Genomic DNA, 18,689 nt, shown 5'->3' on the forward strand with positions numbered 1-18,689 from the left:
GTTTACATTACTGTTCTACCGTAATACTTACTTTCATTTATCAAAACATAAATATTTTATATTTATTGAAAAATAAGCATACAATTTTATAAAGTAGGCTAATTAAGTATTTATGCTTAGTAGTTTGTCTCATTCACTTGTATAGTAGGCTAGTTGATTTGTGTACACTCTTTAAAAATTAAAGGTGCAATATGTAAATTTTTCTGTCCGCTAGGGGTCGCTAGAGGCCTATTCAAAACAAAGGCATAGCTTGATGACGCCAAGCTTGAGCACGGAATCTTGGGACATGTGCTCTTCACCTCACAGCCGGTGGAAAATAATCAGGATAGGACTCGGGCAGAAATCATGTTCATGGATACGATTATTACCGTTACTGTAGTATGAAGCAGAGCAGGACCGAGTGTTGTGGGAGCTGAACGAGGCCGCTGGAGCGATTGATAATGAGAGACGAACGCATCACACGCCTAGACAGCAGCGGAACTTTTATTATGCCACAGTTGCCGGCGCCGCTTCCGCTTTTTCCAGTCATGTGTATGAGGTAAGACAGCTGTTTATCATATTAGATATTAGATATTATCATCATATTAAATGCTGGATGGCTTGTGTTGATAAATGGCATGCAATTAATTATAAAACGTATTGTATGATGGAGTAAATGCTGTATTACTGTTACTAAAAATAAAGCTGCATCTGATTATGCTATGTTAGTTATTTCACAAAATAGTGTTTTTCTCTGAGGCATGGTAAAGCATGGTGCTCGCAAAAAATCAAGAAAATTAGATTTAAACAATAAGACTAAACATGGTGAGCTATATAACAATAATTAGTTTTTCTAAATTGGTTCAATAGGAGGGGGAAATCCTGTCCAAAAATGATTAAGGCATGATGTTCATTTACTGAAGTGGTTTTCCTTTTCTTTCATTTTACTGTAGGCAATAAAATTATCAATAAAAACAAGTTAGAATGATAATATAGGTCAAATTAAGAATATGGAATGTCTGGACAGTCTGCTTTTTGAAAGTAAAACACTCACAAGCACATGGATTCAGGAAAAAATATGTTAGTGTTGTTTTAGGTGTGTATTGCCTGTAATGTCCATGATTCAGTATTTAGTATTTAGGTATAAAATATTTGTATTTAGTGCCTGTAATGTCCATTTATAGTCTTTACACATCAGCTTGGCTCCTTACGTGGTTAAAAACCAGTTAATTTCAAGACGCTGGCGTCACGTAAGGTCGTCACGTGGGTTACCCGCTCAGACGCACAAAGTACAAGACGTTCGGATAGACGTTAGGTATGACGTTCGATCGATCGGTCGGTCGTTCGGACCACAGATATTATAATAAACACTAGACGCCCTATTGGCCGCTGGACCGTATGTCAACGGCGCCGCCATATTGTGCGGGGCAATGTTCCCATAACGCTCATAACTGGAATTGTGAAAATGCCTGCTTCGTGTGCTGCTTGGGGCTGTACAAATCGCTGCACAATTGAAAACAGGTCTCGGGGAATTACCTTTCACAGGTAAGACTGAACATTTGTTTCTGGTTGTATTTGGTCATTATATAATTATATTGATAGTAGTTGGCCACCGGAGTCAGTCGGACTAAAATAGCTAGCGATGTCGCTAGTTAGCTGTGAAAGTTGAGACATGAGTTTGATTTCTAATATAGGTTTAGCTTATATTATATCTTATTTTATAAACTAAATTTCCTGAAGTTTAAATATGCATCTTTATTTTCTTAAAACCGACGTTTATGACAAGTACTTGTTTTGGCTAGGTGACTGACATTTTGTGAATCTTACTGTAAATTTAGTTAATTGGCTAGCTTCTCACACATTTAAGGTTTCCCAAAGACAGCGAGTTGAGGAGACAGTGGGAAGTAGCTATAAGAAGGGAAGGTTTTTCCTCAAGCGAGTTCTCTGTGCTTTGCAGTGGGCACTTCAAGCCGGAGGGCTTTGACAGGTCAGGTCAGTCTGTCAGGATTAGGGATGGAGCTGCACCATCGGCCTTCTGTTTCCCGACTCATCTACAAAGAATAGGTTTATATCACTAGATTATTTAGTTTACAATTAAATGGTGATTTGTTTATATTTTTATTTCTTTTTTAGCCCGTTGCAACCAGCCTGTGTGATTTGTATTTGATGATTTGTTTTATTTTCTCAATGGTGGTCAATTCTAAGCTCAAGAAAAGCTAAAATTGGGTTAAAGACAGAAAATGCCTTTTCCACAATAAGAAAACTTTATTTTATTTAATGTGAAAATTATATTATATCTCAGCATTGGCGTTTTCACAATTATGTATGCAAGAATAAAGCAACCAAAAACATGACAAGCCTGAGCTTTGACTATTTCTTATTAAAATAAATATTTTATATGTCTAACTATAGAGATTTTAAGTAACTAGAACTTTTTGTACACCACGTACATTATAAACCACTGAAATCGGTTGATAAATGTAAACTTTTTTTTTGTTTTTATCCAGAAAAACCGCAGCTCGCCCGTTTACTTGCACTTGTTAACAGCGCAGTCTTGCCCCGCACAAATGGCGGACTCGTTGACGTATCGCAGCAATAGTCCAAAGAGGCCAATAGGGCGTCTAGTGTTTATTATAATGTTTATGGTTCGGACGCTTGATTTTGGCACGGAGTCCGTGCCATAAAGTAGCAGGTGAGAGAAGATCGAGCGCGAGAGTGTAGGAAACGATCGTGCGCGCGCGAGGGTTTAAAATGAGCTCGCGGGCTCCCGTTTCCTCTCGTGTAGATCTGTTATCCTCTCGCGGAAGTAATTTTCTACACGTGCAAGTATCAGTTGTGCGCTCGGTTCTTTTTGGCATTGATTTGCCTTCATATTAAATTAAGTAAAACTTTTCCGCAATTAAAGATCATACAAAAATAATAGGAAATAAATAATTCACACATTTCAACATTTACCCTCCTGATCCAGTCCCACACAAAGCATTCTGGGTACTTGAAATCCACTGTCCAGTTTCAGTTGTCAACAAAAATGAATCATGTAGTCCCAACAAGATTGAGTAAACTTCTATTATCTACAAATTTATATAGATTGCTTCTGCTGATGTTTTTTGTTGGTGGACTGGATTGGTTAGTGTGCAGTAACTCGTTCCTGTTAATCTGCCCATGTCTGTCAGTGGTTTTGTGTTTCTCTATACAGGTGCTGGTCATATAATTAGAATATCATCAAAAAGTTGATTTATTTCACTAATTCCATTCAAAAAGTGAAACTTGTATATTATATTCATTCATTACACACAGACTGATATATTTCAAATGTTTATTTATTTTAATTTTGATGATTATAACTGACACCTAAGGAAAATCCCAAATTCAGTATCTCAGAAAATTAGAATATTACTTAAGACCAATACAAAGAAAGGATTTTTAGAAATCTTGGCCAACTGAGAAGTATGAACATGAAAAGTATGAGCATGTACAGCACTCAGTACTTAGTTGGGGCTCCTTTTGCCTGAATTACTGCAGCAATGCGGCGTGGCATGGAGTCGATCCGTCTGTGGCACTGCTCAGGTGTTATAAGAGCCCAGGTTGCTCTGATAGTGGCCTTCAGCTCTTCTGCATTGTTGGGTCTGGCATATCGCATCTTCCTCTTCACAATACCCCATAGATTTTCTATGGGGTTAAGGTCAGGCGAGTTTGCTGGCCAATTAAGAACAGGGATACCATGGTCCTTAAACCAGGTACTGGTAGCTTTGGCACTGTGTGCCGGTGCCAAGTCCTGTTGGAAAATGAAATCTGCATCTCCATAAAGTTGGTCAGCAGCAGGAAGCATGAAGTGCTCTAAAACTTCCTGGTATACGGCTGCGTTGACCTTGGACCTCAAAAAACACAGTGGACCAACACCAGCAGATGACATGGCACCCCAAACCATCACTGACTGTGGAAACTTTACACTGGACCTCAAGCAACGTGGATTGTGTGCCTCTCCTCTCTTCCTCCAGACCCTGGGACCCTGATTTCCAAAGGAAATGCAAAATTTACTTTCATCAGAGAACATAACTTTAGACCACTCAGCAGCAGTCCAGTCCTTATTGTCTTTAGCCCAGGCGAGACGCTTCTGACGCTGTCTGTTGTTCAAGAGTGGCTTGACACAAGGAATGCGACAGCTGAAACCCATGTCTTGCATACGTCTGTGCGTAGTGGTTCTTGAAGCACTGACTCCAGCTGCAGTCCACTCTTTGTGAATCTCCCCCACATTTTTGAATGGGTTTTGTTTCACAATCCTCTCCAGGGTGCGGTTATCCCTATTGCTTGTACACTTTTTTCTACCACACCTTTTCCTTCCCTTCGCCTCTCTATTAATGTGCTTGGACACAGAGCTCTGTGAACAGCCAGCCTCTTTTGCAATGACCTTTTGTGTCTTGCCCTCCTTGTGCAAGGTGTCAACGGTCGTCTTTTGGACAACTGTCAAGTCAGCAGTCTTCCCCATGATTGTGTATCCTACAGAACTAGACTGAGAGACCATTTAAAGGCCTTTGCAGGTGTTTTGAGTTAATTAGCTGATTAGAGTGTGGCACCAGGTGTCTTCAATATTGAACTTTTTCACAATATTCTAATTTTCTGAGATACTGAATTTGGGATTTTCCTTAGTTGTCAGTTATAATCATCAAAATTAAAATAAATAAACATTTGAAATATATCAGTCTGTGTGTAATGAATGAATATAATATACAAGTTTCACTTTTTGAATGGAATTAGTGAAATAAATCAACTTTTTGATGATATTCTAATTATATGACCAGCACCTGTACATGATGTATCAGTTTCAGTGCCCTTAAAGCTTCACTCCCAGTTCTATGACACTCTCACAGAATGACAGTTATGGTTGACGTGGTTCTGCAACATCCACATTCTTGATACCTGAAGAATCTGTTGCTTCCGTGTGGGTTTATTATGTGTCGTGTCATGTTCAGAAGGAGTGGTTTAGTTTGCAATTCACTTCTAAAACTGATAAAGTATATTGCAATATAACAATATATTCCCACTATAAAAACAGCTTTTAAAATTATTGGCGATAAATGGATAGCTATTTTACAGGACAATTAAGCATAAATTAATTTGTGAAAATGTAATTTGTTTAATAAAATATAATGCAACAGAAGATACAGTGGATATCCTGTTTAACTGAAAACAATACAATGCAATTTTGGTGAAAATGTTATGGCAGGTGTAAAAGTGAAGATTATACCCCTGAACTGAGCTGATCAAATAACAAACATACATGTTTCATAATTGCTGAGTCAAAGCAATACAGCTGTGTCATGTCTGTATCCATTTCTATTTGCTGCTGACAGACTGAGAGTTCATACTGGTTCAAACACGTGCTTTGTCATTGTCATTCTTATGACCAAGAGGAACATGATGAATCTCATCACTGTCTTATTGCAGAATTGTCCTATGATACAGGCTGTTGCTGTAGTATATATGCATTGTTGAAAACCTGCATTTTGAAAATGGGAAAAAAAAAGAGAAAATGAACTCTGGAAAGTTATTTGCTTAATTGTCCTGTAAAATGTTTGAACGTAATATTGCAATAAAAGTCAAACAGTGTTAAACTGTGCTTTTTACAATATAGGAATCATGGGACCAGATCAGGCCCTCTTCAGATCTACATACCATTAAAACTAAGCTTGCAAAATCGTATTTTGTCACTGCTGACGACTGCATGTTATGTGACACGTGAATGGATAAAATGCACAGTCAGGATTTATTTATTTGTTTCCATTAGCTAGCAGGTTTATTGTTTAATATTTTATTTATCTATTTTTTTAAGATGGATGGATGGATATTTTTGATTATACTCCCATTGATGAAACAACGTAAATGCACATTTGATTAATCTTAGATTAGATAATACATTGCCTTCAAATTTAGATTTAGATGTAAATTATTCTTTTTGGGGGCATTTAGTATTACTTGAAGTACCCTGGCTGTAATCAAAAACAATTAAGGGAGAACCAACAAAATATTAATGATTACATTGTAGTCAATATGCTTTTTGTTCTGCTTTTTTTGCACAATAAAACCCATATTTAATTATATGCTGCTTTGCATTTCTTGCCAAATAATTTTATTTTAATACCTTAACAAAGTTTATTTTGTATTCTTCTTCCCAATATAACATATTCCTTATATTTGATTGTTTAATAGAATCTGAAATGTCATTAAATGCAAATAATGTGCAAATATCCCCTCCAGACATCACTTTTTTTGCTGCATCACTATTGAGTGTCCTGTTGGTGAATGAGCTGTGACCGCAAAACCAGTAAAACCTCCAGTGTTAAATGAACACTGTTAGTGTTAATTTAACATTGCCAGTGTTTATATAATCCAAACCGGATTACATAAACACCGGGTGACACTGGAAGTGTTAATTTAACACTGGATGTTTTGCTGTGAAACCAGCAGACAGGGGAAAAATATAAATCTGTTTCAAGCTTTTAAGAGTTAATCATCAACCTTGACCCAGGAGAGACTAGTGAACGGCTGATTCCACCTGCAGCAGATCAGTGTTGGCGCCTGGGGGAAACAAGCAAAAATAGCTTTGTTTGAACTCGTATTGTTATCAGGGCACAGCTCAGTGTCAGGTGTGGTTACACTTGTTGATGACACACACTGAGGGTGCATGTGATGATGTAATAATGCTTTGTCATGTCTCCTGATTGATTTTAAAATGAAAGTTTCCAAAGGGGATATTTTATGGCGATGCCATAAAAGAACCATTTGGGGTTCCACAAAGAACCTTTTAGTGAACAATTCTAAAAACAAACCTTCCCAAAAGGTTCTTCATGTAACCATAGATTCCAACAAATAACATTATTTTTAAGAGTGGAGGGTAAGGGCTAGCTATCACATGGAGAAAGTGCTACAATTACACAATTACAATTACACACATGCATGTCTGGATATAGATTTGACCTATATTTGTTGTGAAAATACAAAGTGGCACAATTGTGTCATCAGAAGTGGGCAAGTTAAAGGTTTGATATAAGAATAGGCTACAAAAAAAAAAAAAAAAAAAAAAAAAAAAGTGACAAATCGTTTTTATTTCCAGTTGGATTTTAATGATAGGCCTATATGAAGAAGGGAATAAAATACACAACTATGAAAGCTGATATGGTCTTTGTTATCCCAGAAACTGTCAGTCTTGTCGCTTCCTCATTCAGCTCGTTCTTTGATTGGCTGGTTTCAGTAACACTGACGCATCATGTTGTGATCGTACAGTATATAAGACAGATGCGCGCCTTCATTTCACTCACAGCTTCAGGAAGATCAGAATAGGTTCTTGCTTCAACAGTGATTGAACGGAACTTCGATCTTTATTTAAATCTATTTAAATTTCTTATTTATTTTGCACCAACGTTGTGATAAAAAAACCCGCTGAAATGGAGACTTCTCAGATTCGCCAGAACTACGACCGCGACTGCGAGGCTTTGATCAACAAGATGATCAATCTGGAGCTTTATGCTTCCTACATATACACTTCAATGGTATTTATTTCTTTTTTATTCTGTTCTCAGAACTTTTGCTAGTCGTATCCTGATTTTTCCCCCTGCACTCTTTAAAGATAACAGAATTAGAAATGAAGTTACACTGAAAAATAACAATGTTATGAGTAATGATTATGTAGAATGTAGATGCAGCCAGTCAGGATACTTCATTATTGTGCACCTGTAAAAATAAAATTTGACAATGATGGCACTTAATGCGTTTTTAGCTTCGAGAAACAATAAGTGCTGCTGCTAAATATGTTTTTGTTGTCGTTGTTCTTGTTGGACTCTACTTAAGTCCTGTGATTTTGCTCCAATCAGGCTCACTACTTCAAAAGGGATGATGTGGCTCTTGCTGGGTTTGCCAAGTTCTTCAAGGAGAACAGCGAGGAGGAGCGCGAGCATGCCGAGAAATTAATGGAGTTTCAGAACAAGAGGGGTGGAAAAATTGTCCTCCAGGATATCAAGGTGCTTGACAGTATTCTGAACTAATCAGTGTAAATCAGTGTTTTATTGGTACAGACAAAGCTGACTCTAGAACTATTGTTATGGGAAATAGCCTATTTGTAATGGACTGTTGAATTAAGTAATTCAGCAATTCAACATTGTAAAAGTGCAGTAAGCAAAAAGAAAAATGCTGTTGATATTTGAAATTGACAAACAAACACACGGCTATCCAAAAGAAACACACCCCTCCCTTAATTTTTCTGCCCTCAAAATAGCAAACACTGCAACACAGGTGATAGATATAATAATGCAAATGAACAAACAAGTGAAGATGACACAAGAGTATACAAACAAGACTTTGATGTTAGTCGCCAGCACACCAGCTCCAGATAAACGTTGACACTCAAAACTGTTCCGTTACTACAGCTAATATTACAACAACAGCATATCTTGGTTCTGTGAAACCTTACTCATGTATTGAGTAGAATTAAAGGGGTTCTTGCTTACTCATGTGTTTGTTTCTCTCTTCAGAAGCCTGATCGTGATATGTGGGGCAATGGACTGATCGCTATGCAGTCTGCTCTTCAGCTGGAGAAGAACGTCAACCAGGCTCTGCTGGACCTGCATAAGGTCGCCTCTGAGAAGAGAGACCCTCATGTGAGTAACCCTAATTTGTTGTAGTTGAGACTCTAAAATCTGCCTCACTATACATGCTTTTTTAAAACAGTGTCACATCTTTTCTGGGAAGTTTGCATTCTAAATTATTTTCTGATGTCTTGTCCAACAGCTGTGTGACTTTCTGGAGACTCACTACCTGAATGAGCAGGTTGAGGCCATCAAGAAGCTTGGTGACCACATCACCAACCTTTCCAAGATGGATGCTGGCAACAACAGGATGGCGGAGTACCTGTTTGACAAGCACACCCTGGAAAGCTAAATGCAGCTCTCAGATCATCTTACATGACGAAATCATCAAGCTTATTTTTTGCACTTATGAAAATGTATAAAGTCTAAGACATTATATGGTTACATCTAGTAAATGTCATTTAATAAAAGATAGTCTTGATTTTTAAGTAGTCATCAGGCCTTTACTGTTGAATGTACACTCATTGGTTTTAATCTTGTGAATTTGATGAATAAACATTTTGGCTGGATTGATTCGTCTTTTTATTTAAAATTGTGATCATCAAGTGGTCTATATCCTGTGGTCACATTGCTGGAATAGGATCAGGATTGATACCTTTCTTAATTCATTGAAAAATTGCCGTCTGACACTCATGTCACTTGAAAGGGTTAGGGTTAAATGTTATCTTAAATTACATTATTCTTAATCTAGTGCACTAATGCAGATTATGTTATCTGAGGTGACTGACCGTCAGGAATGTAGTAATGTAGGTCACTCATTTATTTTGGCTCTTAAAGAATAAATATGCTCTTGTAATTAATTGGTTGATAATTATGATCAGAATAATCAAGAGTTGTATTTTGTAGGCAGATTTTCCCATTTAAGTTTTGTTCTTAGTCATTTTTTTTCCTGCTGACCTTATATTCCTGACCCATGCCATTAACATAAGACACATACACATAAGAATACAATGTTAGATGCGTAAAGCAGTGTCAAAGAACACAAAAGCAGATATTTAGAGAATGCAGTCCAAACAATACTGCATCCCAATCACTTTCATTGTATGAATAAAAATATTTTTTTGTGTTTCATAGAAGGAAGGGAAGTATAGTCATACAGGTTTGGAATAACATGAGAATAAGAACATGATATCAATATTCATTTTTGGGTGAACTATCTCTATAAAAAGCTTACAATGAGTGAACTTCATTAAAAAAAACTGCAGTCAATATGATGTGACTACAGTGGCCGTCATTTTGGGGAGAGACATGATATGGACATAGGACATTTAAAGGCATAGTTCACCCAAAAACTTACTCACCCTCAACTTGTTCCCAACCTGGGGTGCGTTTCCCAAAAGCATCGTTAGCTAACTAACATCACAAGTTCCGTTGTTACTAACATAGTTCAACGATTTGGTGTTTCCCGAAACCATAGTTCCAACGAACATTTCATTTTTGGGTCAACTATCCCTTTAAGGATGTCTACTGTGCAGATACGGACCAGTCTTATTCCTGCTTACCTTCAGTGAGTGTGCAGTTGATAGATGCTGGCTGTTACTGAAACTTTCCTAAAGTGTCCCATACATTCCTGGCACATATAGTTTTCCAGTCTTAAATCACAAAAATATAATAATAACAAGTTCAAGTTGTGAAAAAGCCACTTCAATACAGATTCATAATCACCAGTACATCTTTTACATGTAGCTCACCTCAGGTGCACAAAGGGACATCCTGTATTGCATTAATCAATTCGTGCAGCACTCACCAATGTTACATTCGCTGAACAAATACTTGTCAAGAAAACACGCTTTATTTCATTGAAAATAACTGTTAAATTATATCCACTTGATTACATGCCAATTTTTGAGTGACTCAAGAAAAAGATGATTCAGTAAAACTAACAACAGTGAAAGTTCTTTTTTTCTTTTCTTTTTTTTTTAGTAAATACTGATTCATTGAGCAGAGTAAAAACAGTTCTGGAGACGTAATTCCAAACTGGAAAAGGTCATGGTTAGTCATGTTTCTTATAGCAGTAATAGCAGTTCAACCTAAAGCTATATATTCATAAAAAACTTTTCAAATAACCCTCCAGCTTAATTTAGACCTGTTGATGATAACCTCATTCATTTAAAGTGGAAAGATTTGTGACAATAGACCCAAATAGTTTACATTATAATTATAAATAATTATATAGAGTAATTGACAGGTACATTGATTCAAGAATAGGCCGATTCAAAATAAAGTACAAAAATAGGAATAGGGTTTACTATAACAATTTGATGGTTTCACACGTGTATCCTAGGAAGTTAGTCAGGCTACAAACATACTCGCATCTTCCATGAGAGAGAAAATGCTGAGTCACAGAGACGCAGCTCCATGTCAGCCCTTGGGAGTGTACACTTGTCGCTGACGCAGAATGAGCTTTCATGGACAATTTCTGGTACAAAATTGCTTTGTAATTGTCAACTGTCGTCATTGTACTCTTCTAATCAGGTGTCAGGTATCTAAAGGCAGTTAGCAAGTGAAAAATGGCATTAACTCCAAAGTGGGAAAATATGCTATTTCAGGATTGTCCCATGATATTTGCCATATTATTCACAGACTCCTATTAAAATAGTGTTACCAGGCTTCACACACAGCATAGATATAACCTGGAACTTTGTAATGCAGTTTTCTATTGATAGAAAATTAGAAAATTACCCTGGAAAGCAAATTGGTCTAGTTGTTCTAGAAAAAAAATGGTTTAATGTAGCCTAACATTAAAATAAAACAATTATATATTATAATAAAACAATATAAATAAAAAATTGTTATAAAACAACTAGCATGGTGAATGAGAATAGTGATCAAAAATCACCACTATATTAGTTAGCTTACTAATGCTGTGAATGTTGTGTATCATATTACTATACATTTATTTTAGTAGCTAAAGGTAATGATAGGAGAGTGTTATCATTAATGATATTTTAAATCAGAACTATTCTGCATAAACAATCATTTAAAAATAAGTAATAAGGTTATAGTCTATATATGCAAAATGCAATATGTGACTACAGAAATGAATGATCAAGGTACAAAAGTGGGAGACACTTGTATAAGAGTATGAAAAAAGTTGGGGGGGAAACTAAAAGTTGTATTTTAAACTTGCAAAGTTTAAAATGCAAATCATGTGTGTGCATATCATGTGTGTGCTAATTGTAAAAAAAAACTGTTGGATTGACTATGCTATTAATTATGAAAAAGGAAAAAGACTTAAAAAAAAAAAAAAAAAAAGCCTATCCATTATCTTGTCTTCGTTATCTATAATAACACAGTGAATTGTCTAGTCACTTCGTTACTCAACTCCAGTTACTGGTTTCAATTCCACTGACGCATCGTGTTGTGATCGTACAGTATAAAAGCCAGATGCGCACCTTCATTTCACTCACAGCTTCAGGAAGATCAGAATAGGTTCTTGCTTCAACAGTGATTGAACGGAACTTCGATCTCGCCGGAATTTATTTAAATCTATTTATTTAAATTTCTTATTTATTTTGCACCAACGTTGTGATAAAAAAACCCCGCTGAAATGGAGACTTCTCAGATTCGCCAGAACTACGACCGCGACTGCGAGGCTTTGATCAACAAGATGATCAATCTGGAGCTTTATGCTTCCTACACTTACACTTCAATGGTAAGTATCTCTTATTGGTTTTATCACTTTGCTAAATATTTATACGGAACGTTGTTTCTATTGATTATTGTTTTCCATTCTTGACAAAACGTGTCTAACGTTAAGAAAAACAACGTTCTAGAAAGCTAAAACTACAAGAACACTGTATAAATATGTAGGCTATATAAATACAGGTGCTGGTCATATAATTAGAATATCATGAAAAAGTTCATTTTTTTATTGTAATTTATTTAAAAAAATGAAACTTTCATATATTCTAGATTCCCTACATGTAAAGTAAAACATTTCAAAAGTTTTTTTTTTTTTAATTTGTTGATTAGAGCGTACAGCTAATGAAAGTCCAAAATCCAGTATCTCAAAATATTAGAATATTTACATTTGAGTTTCATTAAATGACCATCCCTACAGTATAAATTCCGGGTATCTCTTGTTCTTTGAAACCACACTAATGGGGAAGACTGCTGAATTGGCAATGGTCCAGGAGACAATCATTGACACCCTCCACAAAGAGAGTAAGTCACAGAAGGTCATTACTGAATGGGGTGGCTGTTTACAGAGTGAAATATCAAAGCATATTAAATGCAAAGTTGACTGGAAGGAAGAAATTGGGTAGGCAAAGGTGCACAAGCAACAGGGATGACCGCAAGCTTGAGAATACTGTCAAGAAAAGCCGATTCAAACACTTGGGAGAGCTTCACAATGAGTAGAATGAAGCCGGAGTCAGCGCATCAAGAGTCACCACACTCAGACATCTTCAGGAAAAGGACTACCAAGCCACTTCTGAAACAGAAACAATGTCAGAAGCATCTTACCTGGGCTAAGGAGAAAAAGAACTGGACAGTGAACAGTGGTCGAAAGTCCTCTTTTCAGATAAAAGTAAATTTTGCATTTCATGTTGAAATCATGGTCCCCGAGTCTGAAGGAAGACTGGAGAGGCACAGAATCCAAGCTGCTTGAAGTCTAGTGTGAAGTTTCTGAAGTCAGTAATGATTTGGGGGGGCCGTGATGTCTGCTGGTGTTGGTCCATTGTGTTTTATCAAGTGCAAAGTCAATGCAGCCATCTTCCAGGAGATTTTGGAGCACTTTATGCTTCCATCTGCTGACAAGCTTTATGGAGATGCTGATTTCCTTTTCCAGCAGGACTTTAGCACCTGCCCACAGTGCAAAAACCACTTCCAAGTGGTTTGCTGACCATGATATTACTGTGCTTTATTGGCCAGCCAATATGCCTGACCTGAATCTATGGGATATTTTCAAGAGAAAGATGAGAAACAGTCGATCCAACAATATACAGATGATCTGAAGGCTCAATAGTGCCTCAGCAGTGCCACAGGCTGATCACTTCCAGGCCACACTTCACTGATGCAGTAATTTGTGCTAGGAGCAAGTCATTTGCTGTAATATGTGCTGCCGACCAAGTATTGAGTGCACAAATGAACATACTTTAAAGAACTTGAACTTTTCTGTTTAGCAAATCCATTTTTTGATTGATCTTAGGAAATATTCTAATATTTTGAGATACTGGATTTTGGACTTTCATGAGCTGTACGCTCTAATCATCAAAATTTAAAAAAAAAACTTTTGAAATGTTTTACTTTACATGTAGGGAATCTAGAATATATGAAAGTTTCATTTTTAAAAATAATTTACAATAAAAAAATGAACTTTTTCATGATATTCTAATTATATGACCAGCACCTGTATAATACCCGAATAACAAGTGCCACAAGCAGTAGCTACACTGCGCATCAGTGTTATGGAAACATTCACGGCTGTTTACAGTTGTTATGGGTTACAGTTGCTGACAGTTGCTGTCTTATTCTGAGATCAGTTAGTTTGACTTTGATTGGATGCTGTTCGCTGGAGAGACTTTAAAAAATTGTATGACTGTAGTCCCTGATAAAAGGCTGTTCCTTAAGTTGTTATTTGTTCCCTTGTTCCTTAACATTATTATTCGATTTTGTTCAGGCTTTCTACTTCAAACGGGATGATGTGGCTCTTCCTGGTTTTGCCAAGTTCTTCAAGGAGAACAGTGAGGAGGAGCGCGAGCATGCCGAGAAATTCATGGAGTTCCAGAATAAGAGGGGTGGAAAAATTGTCCTTCAGGACGTAAAGGTGCTTGATAGTATTTTGAATCAAGCCTTATGACTTTGAATATTACATAAGCAAAGTTGACTCTGTCTAGATAGTAAAAATGATTTTATGGTGAAGTAAATACTACAGAAAAAACAAATACAATTTTTACCTGAAAAAGTTAGTTCAGACAAGAATTACAAAAAAAAAAAAACACTAAGTAAATTCTATATAAGTACTCAATTTAAGCTTGTAGAAATTAAAGCGTAAATATCAACATTATAAAATTAAGTAAAACTCAACTTTTCTGATACTGGTGTTCCCATCATGCACTGGTCCTTGAATAATTAATGAGGTCAATTTTTCACTGTTTTTAGACTGTTTTATCATTTTATCACTTGTGGTTAGGTTTAGTAACTTGCCATTTTATGACATTTGGATTTTTTTACTCAAAATGCCACATTCACACTCAAAACAATCCATCGAATGTTACCATCATTGTGTATTGTGTACCAGGTATTGAGGTTTCTGTGTTCAGGTACTGCATTACTTAGTATGTAGAAATGGTGTCTACACAATATCTATTGTATTATTTATTTAGATATGTCTAAGTAAAGCATATACTTTAAAAGTATGGTTTAATTTAGTGTTTTAATGTTTGAGTAAGATGTATTGCAAAAGAAACTTCAACTAAGTAGCAATTACTCAACTTTTTACTGGCCAAGTTAAAATTACTTATTTTTAATTTTACTTAACTTAGTTAAGTAGAGTTACTTAATTCCATATTTGAAGTTTACTTAAAAAATATGCGTGCAAAAGAAAAATTAAGTAAATTTTACTTATTGTTTTTTTCAGTGTAGATCTCGTGTTATGGAATGATCTTATTATGCCATGTACAGTAACATGCTCACTGATCTTTCTACCTCTCTAGAAACCGGAGCGTGATATGTGGGGCAATGGACTGATCGCTATGCAGTGCGCTCTTCAGCTGGAGAAGAACGTCAACCAGGCTCTGCTGGAATTGCATAAGGTCGCCTCTGAGAAGGGAGACCCTCATGTGAGTAACCCTAATTTGTTGAAGTTGCCTCCATATACATGCCTTTTACAACAGTTTCACTTCTTTTCTTGGAAGATTGCATCCTAAAATCTTTTCTGATGTCTTGTCTAACAGATGTGTGACTTCCTGGAGACTCACTACCTGAATGAGCAGGTTGAGGCCATCAAGAAGCTTGGTGACCACATCACCAACCTTTCCAAGATGGATGCTGGCAACAACAGGATGGCGGAGTACCTGTTTGACAAGCACACCCTGGAAAGCTAAATGCAGACCTCAGACCATACAAAAATGAATAGAAATACTATTCTCTTAAAGATGTTCTTATCAAACAGCTCTTGTGCAAATTTTTAATTTTTGAGAGGTAGAAAAAACAACATCAAGTAAAGGTTCCTGTTACTATTATACAATTATGCAGTGTAAAATGATTACATATTGTGATTCAACATAAGCATTGCTCGATGACAATGTGCACTGACTGACATAGTGAATTTAAATAAATATTTTGAGCTGAAAGCCTTGTCTTTTTTATTTAAATTATGGGATTCATTTAGTGGGGTGTATATATTACAGTAGGCTATTAGTATTATTTAGCCTGCAAAAAGAGCTGTGAATGCAGATCTAAAAAGTGGTAACTATTTGATAGTGTATTTGATTAATGTACAAAATGACTGTAACAGGGACACCAAACCTCACAAAACAGAAGATAAAGTGAAAAAAGAGACATGAATAAACGTAAATATTCACATGAATTTGCGCGTCAAAAAGTTGTAGTATTTCATTTTACCACATGAGGGTAGTGTTTCCTCCGTGTGTAGGCTGTAACAGCATAAACCCTGAAGGACCGAGGGCCTTTGTGGTAGGCTACAACAGATTATTTTTTAAATATAGGCTATCCTATCTCAATAATCATCAACTGTGGCAGACGCCTTGTTCTAATTTCAAAATCAATTAAGTTCACAGCTTCATATGCCATGTCAATCTCGTCTATTAGCAGCGGTGAGCCACCGAGTATAATCCGATTCAGAGGGGTCACTGAGCGAAAATTATATTGGAAATTAGAATCGGATAAACAACATGAGATTATATGGGGTAGGCTACTAGTGAACTGATAAACGGCATAGGAGATGGATGAAATAAGATTGTCACATGAGAAAACCCAGAGCACATAACTGCGAACAGAAGGGAGAGCGCGATTAATCCAAGTGAAAGAGGGTTTGGCGCTTCAAATGCGCTTTGGGGAGAGAGAGGGACAGATGATAAAGTGGATGATAAGTGTAAGTTAGAGCAGTGTGGCGTCTCTAACCAACGCGCAGGTTTCTATCCTATATAGGCTAAGAGAGTGTTGGCTCAGTAACAGATCATCAGGTAAGTTTATTATTTATCGGCTCTTCACGCGCTTGCATTTAAATATTAGGCTACTATCTTGCATATTTGATTGACATGTCAAGCAGAGTCATTTAACATTATTTTAAAAAGTATTTTTTTTTTTTTTTATGGTTAGGCCTAGTAGCCTATATAATAGTATAGTTAACGCAGTTTTATAACATTAATAGAGTAGGTACGTAGTTGTAGCTATTTAAAAAATATATGCCACACAGTGTAGGCTAGTTGAAAATTAACAGCACAAGTGCTATTAAAATATTGTCACCAGTTAGCCTAAATTCATGGAGACTATATAGGCTATACAACCCAGTCCACACACAAGCTAAATGAAAAAGACCATTCAAAATTTGCTGTAAATAGCCTATAGCCTAAGTGAAAACTATTTAGAAATATAATATCGCACAGTGACGTTATTTAAAAAACGCAATTTGTCTTTTTTTTTTTCCCTTCTTCTTCATATTTTGTATAACAGTAGGCCTAATTCCTTTCCTCTATGAGATCTGGTAATAAGTCTCTCAAGATGATTTTTTTTCTCGACTAAATTAATGCTTAGCCTGTCTGTAAATGCTTTTCAGTCATAGACAACTGTGTGTAATACTAAGCATTTTTTTTTTTCCAACGAAAAAGGGTGTCTAGATGAGATTTAGGTAATCCGAAAATACAGCAGTTCTGCCCGCTGGTGGACAAAGTAGCGCTGATGAAAAAAAAAAAAAAAAAAAAAAAAAAAACCCAAGGCCGTATGACGCCGTCTGATGGTCTGTGACGCACAGAGCGACTGGACTTCTTTAGCCAGATTAGGGCAGTCCTGTCTGTAAATGACACAAATTATGCTTTCTGAACTCTCAGATTAAGCACTTTCAATGTATCCGTCTCTTTGGAAAATAAAAGAAAAGAAAAGAAAAGAAAAGAAAAGAACAGAAGAGAAAAGAAAAACCCTTAATGTTATAAATAAATATTTAGAAGGTTCTTCTAAATATCTAGAAGTTTTAGAAGGTTCTTATAAAATATATATTATCGGCCTATATATATATATATATATATATATATATATACTTTAGCAAAAGAGAGTGACTTTGCAAATGTCAGAATACTAAATATGAAAAGAGTGCATGCTTCATGAATCAAACAGATTTTGTCCTAACATTGTGCTACTAAATACTAAATAAATATGAATAATATTTGTATCTAAGTAAAAGAAAAAAAATGTAATACAAATTTGAATAAAAGTACAATAAAAAATATTCTCGAGTCGCCGAGGCACAGGTGAGCTATACTGTAGCAATGATGCTTCTAAGCAACAAACTCATTTAAGTATATACCACTATGTTATATTTACATATTGTATATGACTTTCCATGAACTTTCCATGAAGTTCACTCACTAACAAATTTAAATCATATTTTTAATGAGTGAAAAATCCCACCCCCTAAAAAAATCTAACCAGCAGAGAAAGATATTAAAGTGACCACCAGGATGAAAAAAAAAAAAAACTGTATTCAGAAATTCATTTTTTTTTTTAACCATGTTATTGGTGTGTTATATACACCATGTGTATGAAAAGTGAAATGGGTCCCTTAATCATCATGAACCAGCGAGGTCAAGTATGTAAGGGATGGACTTTAATCTCTAAACTGAATCTGGCTTTGGGGCTATTTCAAGAGAAATTAAAGAATTTGAGTCCATCGTCTTTCATCACTGTAGTCAGTCCATGTGGCTGATGAGTAAACAAGCTACAGGAAGAGAATCATCACAAAGTCCTGCCCTCATTAATCCAACCGTGACCTTGCTGCTCAACACATTCTTATATACAGAAAAGAGCAGTGGCTACCTTAAGTCTGAAGTCTTTTATATGTCGGTCTGATGACAAGATGTTGTGTAGGCTCAAGTGTGAAAGTGAGGCGGC

General features: G+C 36.1%; 3 protein-coding genes across 3 annotated transcripts; all 3 read left to right on the top strand.

Moving 5' to 3' along the window:
* The first annotated feature begins 1,272 nt into the window (after positions 1 to 1,272).
* Positions 1,273 to 3,185, top strand: LOC127509224 (THAP domain-containing protein 6-like). The gene is made up of 2 exons (XM_051887790.1): positions 1,273 to 1,524; positions 1,847 to 3,185. The coding sequence occupies exons 1-2, from the start codon at positions 1,445 to 1,447 to the stop codon at positions 2,055 to 2,057; spliced, it is 291 nt and encodes a 96-aa protein (XP_051743750.1). The 5' UTR covers positions 1,273 to 1,444; the 3' UTR covers positions 2,058 to 3,185.
* A 4,088-nt stretch (positions 3,186 to 7,273) lies between these two features.
* Positions 7,274 to 9,127, top strand: LOC127509222 (ferritin, middle subunit-like). Its single transcript, XM_051887788.1, has 4 exons — positions 7,274 to 7,526; positions 7,848 to 7,994; positions 8,505 to 8,630; positions 8,761 to 9,127. Exons 1-4 carry the CDS (start codon positions 7,422 to 7,424, stop codon positions 8,908 to 8,910), a joined length of 528 nt encoding a protein of 175 aa, XP_051743748.1. The 5' UTR covers positions 7,274 to 7,421; the 3' UTR covers positions 8,911 to 9,127.
* Positions 9,128 to 12,015: 2,888 nt separating this feature from the next.
* Positions 12,016 to 15,912, top strand: LOC127509223 (ferritin, middle subunit-like). The gene is made up of 4 exons (XM_051887789.1): positions 12,016 to 12,273; positions 14,242 to 14,388; positions 15,278 to 15,403; positions 15,518 to 15,912. Exons 1-4 carry the CDS (start codon positions 12,169 to 12,171, stop codon positions 15,665 to 15,667), a joined length of 528 nt encoding a protein of 175 aa, XP_051743749.1. The 5' UTR covers positions 12,016 to 12,168; the 3' UTR covers positions 15,668 to 15,912.
* The last annotated feature ends 2,777 nt before the right edge of the window (positions 15,913 to 18,689 follow it).

Source organism: Ctenopharyngodon idella, chromosome 3 (assembly GCF_019924925.1).
Source record: "Ctenopharyngodon idella isolate HZGC_01 chromosome 3, HZGC01, whole genome shotgun sequence".
Taxonomy (NCBI): domain Eukaryota; kingdom Metazoa; phylum Chordata; class Actinopteri; order Cypriniformes; family Xenocyprididae; genus Ctenopharyngodon; species Ctenopharyngodon idella.

What these genes read in the sequence shown, in the direction of transcription:
- LOC127509223 (XM_051887789.1), top strand. Translation starts at nt 12,169, where the DNA reads ATGGAGACTTCTCAGATTCGCCAGAACTACGACCGCGACTGCGAGGCT. An exon ending in TTGTCCTTCAGGACGTAAAG is followed by an intron (nt 14,389 to 15,277) that starts GTGCTTGATAGT and finishes CTACCTCTCTAG; the next exon opens with AAACCGGAGCGTGATATGTG. An exon ending in CTGAGAAGGGAGACCCTCAT is followed by an intron (nt 15,404 to 15,517) that starts GTGAGTAACCCT and finishes CTTGTCTAACAG; the next exon opens with ATGTGTGACTTCCTGGAGAC.
- LOC127509222 (XM_051887788.1), top strand. Translation starts at nt 7,422, where the DNA reads ATGGAGACTTCTCAGATTCGCCAGAACTACGACCGCGACTGCGAGGCT. An exon ending in CCTACATATACACTTCAATG is followed by an intron (nt 7,527 to 7,847) that starts GTATTTATTTCT and finishes TGCTCCAATCAG; the next exon opens with GCTCACTACTTCAAAAGGGA. An exon ending in TTGTCCTCCAGGATATCAAG is followed by an intron (nt 7,995 to 8,504) that starts GTGCTTGACAGT and finishes TTCTCTCTTCAG; the next exon opens with AAGCCTGATCGTGATATGTG.
- LOC127509224 (XM_051887790.1), top strand. Translation starts at nt 1,445, where the DNA reads ATGCCTGCTTCGTGTGCTGCTTGGGGCTGTACAAATCGCTGCACAATT. An exon ending in CGGGGAATTACCTTTCACAG is followed by an intron (nt 1,525 to 1,846) that starts GTAAGACTGAAC and finishes CACACATTTAAG; the next exon opens with GTTTCCCAAAGACAGCGAGT.